This window comes from Hypomesus nipponensis, chromosome 18 (genome assembly GCF_054491055.1).
Source record: "Hypomesus nipponensis isolate SF chromosome 18, ASM5449105v1, whole genome shotgun sequence".
Lineage (NCBI taxonomy): Eukaryota > Metazoa > Chordata > Actinopteri > Osmeriformes > Osmeridae > Hypomesus > Hypomesus nipponensis.
In genome coordinates this window covers 12,468,379-12,476,063 of record NC_140378.1, presented here as the reverse complement: position 1 = coordinate 12,476,063, position 7,685 = coordinate 12,468,379, and the positions used below count along the sequence as shown (strand labels likewise).

General features: G+C 42.8%; 1 protein-coding gene across 1 annotated transcript; it reads left to right on the top strand.

Moving 5' to 3' along the window:
• The first annotated feature begins 3,335 nt into the window (after positions 1 to 3,335).
• LOC146252171 (uncharacterized) lies at positions 3,336 to 7,398 on the top strand. Its single transcript, XM_084680501.1, has 2 exons — positions 3,336 to 3,434; positions 5,541 to 7,398. The coding sequence occupies exon 2, from the start codon at positions 5,554 to 5,556 to the stop codon at positions 6,487 to 6,489; it is 936 nt and encodes a 311-aa protein (XP_084536627.1). The 5' UTR covers positions 3,336 to 3,434; positions 5,541 to 5,553; the 3' UTR covers positions 6,490 to 7,398.
• Positions 7,399 to 7,685: the final 287 nt, after the last annotated feature.

Genomic DNA, 7,685 nt, shown 5'->3' with positions numbered 1-7,685 from the left:
ATACTGCGATAAAGTTGGCTTGTGCATAGTGCAATAGGTGTCAGATGGACTTATAATAGTTAAATAAATGTCAGTGGGAGTCCTTGGCCTTGTTGAAGAGGCCAGTAGCAGATGGAAAGAAACTGTTCTTATGGCATGAGGTTTTGGTCCTGATGGACCGCAGCCTTCTAGATACACCTGGACACAGAATTAAAAAAGTAAATAAGTACATTGCTTTCTTTCTCCTTATCACTCAGTCCTCAGTGATGTTACATGGCCTTTCTGCTCTTGAACAGGCAATATTACTGGTCATACTGACACTGTTCTCAGGCATTAGCTCTACCTCAAGGAACCAATCGACTGGTAAATAAAACAGTTTACTGTATGATCAAGACAGTGACAGCTGTGTATTCAATGATGGTGGAGGATAGGTACTCTAAGAGGTGAAGTGTAGTATGAATATGCATGACATACCATTGACACACATCCCAATTCCACTGCTGAAACGATATGAAAGCCTGAGGGATCATTCTGACCCAGGTACTGAGTGAATGATGCATGGAAGAGGTGTGACATTTGACCTTCCAGCATTGCTGTAGCACAGGCTTCTGTATGGTCCTGGATGCAAAGTGGATCCCTAAAAATACAATAGGGCACAAAGTATCCAACTCAGGTACAGTAAAACCCTTTCATCTTGCATTTCTCAATCTCTTTCTCAATCTCTTTTTTACACCCACACACACACACACACACACACAATTAGAGTTATTTGGCCCCAGGCTGAGCCAGATCAATACATCATTAGCCAGTCTTTCCTTCACTCTCTATTCCTCGGTGAGAGGACCCCAGTTAGTTGAGCTATACCCACCCCACTGTCTTCCTCTCTCCTCACCACATTACTTCATGTTCTTTTCTCTCTTTCCTCTCTCTCCAATCCTTTAGTTCAGTGCCTCTTTCATTTTTCTCCTCTGCCACTGCACTATACAGAGAGAGAGAAGGGAGAAGAGAGGATGAGAGGCAGAAAATGAAAGGGCGGGAAAGAAGGACAGACAGAGGGAAGGACAGAGTAAGACTTGATAGGAGGAATTTGAACCATGTCAAGAGGTGATGGAAGGGAATGAAGGAAAGGAGGGAGAGACTATAGAGAGGGAGAGACTACAGAGAGGAATTGTGTGTGCAGCAGGGTATGAAAGGGCAGAGAAAGAGAGGCAGAGTGAAAGAGAGAGGGAGGGAGGGAGGTGTGGTGTGGTGTGGGGGAGAGATGAAGTGGGGGAGGGGAGACAAGCAGAAATAAATGTGTAATTGTGTTGTAGTAGCTCAACCCTTCACCACACGGCTGAGTGATGGCGTTGCAGACAGCTCCGACTTTCCAAGCCTGGACAAGCTTGAGCCCCGTGGGCAGAGTGGCTCAATATTAACAGAGGAGGCAGGCTGACAACAATAATACAACATAGGTAACAACACGCCATGTCTGAGCCGCAGAGGAGTCAAACATGGGGCTGTGGGACTAAGCACGGAAAAGCCCCCATTCACAGCTAATGGGCACAAGTGGTAAATGAATAGGGGTCACTTTAGCCATCGAGAGGACAATTATGCGCTTAACTGTAACACACCAGAGAGGCAGGTGAGACTGTACACGTCCTAGATAAGCAGTGAGTGTATTAGCAGACTGTGAACAATGATAGGAGTATTCTTAGCCTGTCTCTCTCCCCTCTTCTTCCCTCACCACCACTCTGCCTTCACCCCAACACAACACAACCGACCACACACACCACCTCTGTCAGTTCCTCCTCTCCCCAGTCTTTCTCTTCTACCCCTTAGACAAGGGACTGATGCAAGAAGGGGTGAAGTTAAGGGTAATTAGACTGGGGATGTTGAGTGGGTAGATGAAGGAGGCACTAGATAAACAACTACATTGCACGATCTGTCCTGGAGAGTAAAGAAAGTCACCTTGGCAGTGGCTTAGATGATGCTAACATTAAATGACAGATTGAGTGTACTGTCTGGTCAGAGTAAGAGAGATAAAAGTGGTTATTTCAAATAACTTTTACACCACTCTATTGCGGTGCTATGTCTCTTTTCTCTCATACACACTCACATCCCTCTCACTCACTCACTCACTCACTCACTCTCTCTCTCTCTTTCTCTCTCTTCTCTATCTCTCTCTCTCCCTCTCTCTCTCTCTCTCTCTCTCTCACACACACACACACACACACAACCCGATTGTTTCAACATTAAAGTCCCTTGTTACACTTTCCAAACACAAGACACGAGACAAGCATGTGAGATACTGACAGATATCAGTGTTGACAAAGGAGTCACAATCTGAAATGAATCCCAGAATTGTTGTAGTGAGGACTTTTAAAGGGGGATTGGCAAGAGAAAGAAAGGGGCAGATGGAGTAGAGTCACCTTGAGGGAAGGAGTGAGGAAGAGGGGGGAGGAAAACAGCTAATGCCAAATATTTGAGACACAAGCCAAACAAAGAACCATTTACAGGCTAGTCCACTCCACAGGTAACCCATCCGCTACCAGGGCTCACAAGTTCAATCAGATAACAAATGTTAAAGCAGCATAGTCCAAGACAGGTCAGCGAGAGTCTGAGTGGTGTTGAGGTCTGTTTCTCTCAGTAGAGTAAACAATTATATGATACGATATTGATCGACTCCAGAAATGTCCACGATTGTGTCTGGACTGCAGTCTATGATCAGTCTCTTAACACTTCTCACTCATAGCTTACAAACAAAAGTCAACAGGTCTGAATTAATTAATTTAATGGAGTCAGATGGCTGAGCGGTTAGGGAATCGGGCTAGTAATTAGAAGGTCGCTGTTTTTCCCGGCTGTGCCAAATGAAGTTGTGTCCCTGGGCAAGGCACTTCACCCTACTTGCCTCGGGGGGAATGTCCCTGTACTTACTGTAAGTCGCTCTGGATAAGAGCGTCTGCTAAATGTAATGTCAATTAATTTAGGCTACAGCGACACCTAGCAACATTTTCTTCTTAATGCAACAACAACGATTATGTGAATGTGAAATGCCAAGCATTTTCGTATGTTATTGATTTATAGTGGGATACACAGTTCTGATTTCAAATCAGTAGGCTATATCTACAACCAAATAGTCTGTGTCGTCTGCTGTTGTAACCTATTTTGGACAGTAAATTAAGTAGTCCCTAGACTAATTGTATTTACACGCGTGCTTTTTTCTGTCGGTGTCAACAGATACAAAAAAATCAATGCCAACGATTGCACGGCAGAACTATTGTCTGTATTTCTGCTTTTCTATTAAGTGAGATTAGTTTCAACAGGAACTATTTTACATAGGAACCTACATTGCATCTTGGTTTCACGCGGATTGGGTAGTTGCACCAGAAATATGTAAGTAGCCTGCAGCCGTCGCACCGAAAACAGATCCACCTCAAGTTTCCAGCTGTTCCTATTGGATCGTCGATATAGCGGTAAGACCCGGACAAATGTGGCTATGGTTTAAAATTATGTCTGTACGTTTTTTCCATTTCTTAACTACTGTATGTATATCCTCTAAAACATCCGGAACCCTCGCTGTTTGCTTTGCATTATTCACATGGTCAGCTAGGTTGAGTTTGGCCTCGTGGTAAGAGCGCTGCTCCCTCAGTGTAGCTAAGATTGTGAGACCTCGTTTTAGTGGAAGTATATGCATATTGAAGGTTAAGGACATGCTTTTGCAAATGGGAAAGGGATGGCCACATTTGAAGGCTGGCAAAACTATAGAAAGATGTATGTGCCTGTGTACACCAACTCTCTCACATCTGTATCTATCTGTCTATCTAGCTCTGGCAATATATCTTTATCTCTGGCTCTGTCAATGAATGTATTATATAGCGTCCGTAAATATGTCTCCTCTATAACCTACGAATATTAGTGATTTCTTTTGTCTTTTAAGCGTTTGAATAAAATGCTGTTTGTCTCGGATCCTAATAGACTGTAGCACCAGAGAATGTCTAATAAAGCGAAAACTCCCTCTCTCGGGAACTTCCGGGTTCTTAACTGGTTGCAGTTCCACTGTAGTTCCATATGAGGGCGATAACGGTCGAGTGCAGAATGAATGGAGGTCTATCGCTATACCCAGAGCCTGTTTAAGGAGAGCCTTGTCAAGCCCCTTTGTACCGAATTTGGCTGCAGTTCCACCAGAGTTCCACTGGGGGTGATCGCGAGCGAGTGCATGTTGAATGGGAGTCTATGGAGCTAAACGGCTAAATTTGTCTCTTTCGCCTGATTTGTCGTCGAGAAATCTCCGATTTGATGTAGTTTTTGCATGTTCACAATGGATTATTGGTCGAAAGTTGAATGAACGGAATCAGAATGTCAGAGCATTAGCAACATTAGCAACAACATTAGCAAGCCAAAACTCTTTATAGCATGTGTATTGACAGGAAGAGCCTAACCTGTCAGCTGTGTTGTCGATGCCCTGAGAGAAAAAAGTAGGTGACCAGAGCTTGCCGTAAAGCAGTAGCTCTGGTCGTACGATGTGTAGGACGTCAATTACATTTTCAAAAGCTTTTTAGGACAGAAAGGCGACTTTAAAACAATCTAACAGCCAGCAGTGTGTATTTTTTTTGCCTCCCCTTTCGAATTCAGAATTCAAATTACGAGACAAAAACATATTTTTTATTATTAATCATATTATATTACCCCTCAAAATCCTATTTTCTCAGGATATTATTTTTTGTCTAGTAATTTGAATTGTGTATTCGAAAGGGGAGGCAAAAAAATGAACACCGCTGGGTGCTAGCCCTCTGTGACATGCTTGCGTGTAAAAAGGGCTATACAAATGAATTTTATTTTGTTAGATTTTTTTAAAGTCGCCTTTCTGTTTTAATAAGCCTTTTAAAATGTAATTGACGTCATAGATATTGTACGGCCAGAGATACTGCTTGACGGCCAGCTCTGGTTACGTCCACTTTTCTCTGGAGGCATCGACAACACAGCTGACAGGCTAGGCTCCCCCTGTCAATACACATGCTAGAAAGAGTTTTGGCTTGCTAATGAAGTTGCTAATAATCTCTAGTTGTAGTCAGTCCTTCACTAACCAATCAGCATTCATTAGCAGAATGCTAGCGTGTTATGGGCAACAACGACTCACCCTTTAAGAAATCAAAAGGACATAAGTACTCGTTCATTCAACTTTTGACCTAAAATCCATGTTGAACATGCAAAAACTACTATCAAATCTGAGATTTCTCAACGACAGTCATGTGAAAGAGACAAATTTAGCCGTTTAGCTCCATAGACTCCCATTCATTTTGCACTCGACCGCGATCGCCCCCAGTGGAACTCTGGTGGAACTGCAACAAAATTCGGTACAATGGGGCTTAATAGGGAGTGGCAAGGCTCTCCTTCAACAGGCTCTGGTAGAACCACACTGTCAGTGTCAGCTGCTTGTGTGACGTCCGAAGCTTCCACGGGTGATCAAGTGTTATTTGCTCGACACTTTAGTATCGGTACCCATTGCTTCGAAAGGTCGATCCCGCTTCATGAACACGGCTCACTAATGTATATCATTTATTTCGTTTTTTTCCCCCCAGAGTTTGAGCAGACATGGCGGAGGAGATGGCGGCAGCGGTGAAAGTGAACGATACTTTGCTTTCGGTTACTGAAACAGAGCAGTACAAACTGCCAGTGATTTCGAAAGTGCCGTCAACACCAACATTCAAAATACCAGCACTGCTGCCTCAAGTATTCAAGCGCCCCCTCCCGGTGCTGATACCACCCACAATGGACGCTCCTGGGAGCTACTATCACTGTGACAAATGCCAACAGAACTTCTTTACTTTCCCTCAACTTGTGAGACACAAGCAGTTTCATGATGAAGAGAGGCCTTTCCCCTGTGGCGTGTGTGGTAAACGCTTCTTGAGCCGCAGCCACTACAACGAGCACCAGCGTGTCCACACAGGTGAACGCCCTTACCCTTGTGACCAGTGCGAGCGCTCCTTTACCACACACCACAACCTAAAGCGCCATCAGTCTATCCATTGTAAAGAAGAGATTTACCGCTGCAAGACATGCGGTGTGCTGTTCTGCCAGAAGCATGTGCTCCCGTTTGGGGAAGGCCCAACTCTACTTCCTCCTGACTTGGAGCATGACTCTGACTCTGACCCAGAGCCTGTTCCTTCACAGGAGGTTGAAACTCAGACTGTGGTTTTGGCTTTAAACCAAACACCTGCCTTGCCTGATCACATGGCTCATAAGTCTGATGTCCTGCGTCAGTATAGGCTTCAGGACAAACTGCAACAGCAACTTGAACAAAAACTCAGTCAAATGCCTAGGTTGACTAATCAGACATCATTCAACTCAAACCGCTTTTTGCCAGTAAATTTGAATGTGTCCAAAAAGAAGAAAGAAAAGAAAGAGATGAAAAGGCATCTTTCTGTTCCTATGACTTCAGCCTTGGGGCAGGAAGAGGAGTTATGGTCTGTGCACAAGAAACCACCCAAAATGCATCGAATAGCTTATGACATAGAGGTTGTGCTGTGATGACACATGATCATTATGATCATGTCAAAGTTATAGATTGTAATACTGTATCTTCACACATACTTTGTCAATGCATCCACAGATTTATGTAATATTGTATTATCATGCAAATGTTTTGAAAGCTATTTTGATAACATTTTAATGGAAGTCTACTAGAGACTATGATATGAAAACATTCTGAGCTGCACTTTAGTATTCCATTTTTCGAATTCCATAATATTCTTTTAGGTGGCGTCTCTTCTTTTTGGGGGGCATTGGCAGTTTAAGGTTACTCATTGTTTAAAATAACTTGTCTTCTGTTCTTCATCACAACATAGCTTAAATGAAACTGGCCGTTATTTAAACATTCCTAGTGCCTGTATCGATTCTAACCTCCATTCTATACAATGAATGTAACCATGATAACCTTGTAAATGTAGCCAACCTGTAAAGCATCATGTAAATATGCTGTATAGATGCCTATTTGAACAGCCACATGGTAATGCAGTGGGCTAGTAAACTACTGACCTTGACACCTCTACCTGATGTGTGCGCCTGTTCACCACCTCCAAGGATTACAATCTTGTTGTTTTGTAATGCATGTTAAAGGAGGAAACCAATTAATTCACTCAGTAACACATGATGTTGATTTAAATTGAGTTACCCAATGCCCCAGACTATAGGTTGCATCAGTATAACATATTGCAGTGGCTTTATTAACTCCATGTTCAGTCAAGTCAATTACTATCAAGCAATTGTAGTAGGAGACTCCTATGTAAATGAAAGTATGGTTTGTTGAATAATTACTGGATTAAAGTTTTTCCTTATGTCCTTGATGTTAGACCGTATATAATAGAAGAGACATGCAACTTGGTTCAAAGATTCAAATTGGACAGTTACATTTTAAAACAAATAAAAACGCCACCCATGTGTAAAGTGTGTTATGTTGTCTCACAGATAGTAAACTTTTATCACCCAATGTTATTCACAGAGGTAATCATTATTTAAAGAGCGTATAGTTGCGTAAAGAAAGTCAGTTTAGTTTGATTAAATTATAGTTTACCATGGCTAACTATGCACCACCACTCCTCGAAACTAGTCCCGTATCGGTTTGGGTTAGAGGGCGGAACATTTCATTTGGTGTACGTATCTCATTGGTTCAAACCAACTACCGTTGAATAATATTGTTTATGATTCGCTCCGCGGGTGCACTTGGT

Excerpts from the sequence above, each read along its gene's own strand:
- LOC146252171 (XM_084680501.1), top strand. The coding sequence starts at position 5,554 with ATGGCGGAGGAGATGGCGGCAGCGGTGAAAGTGAACGATACTTTGCTT.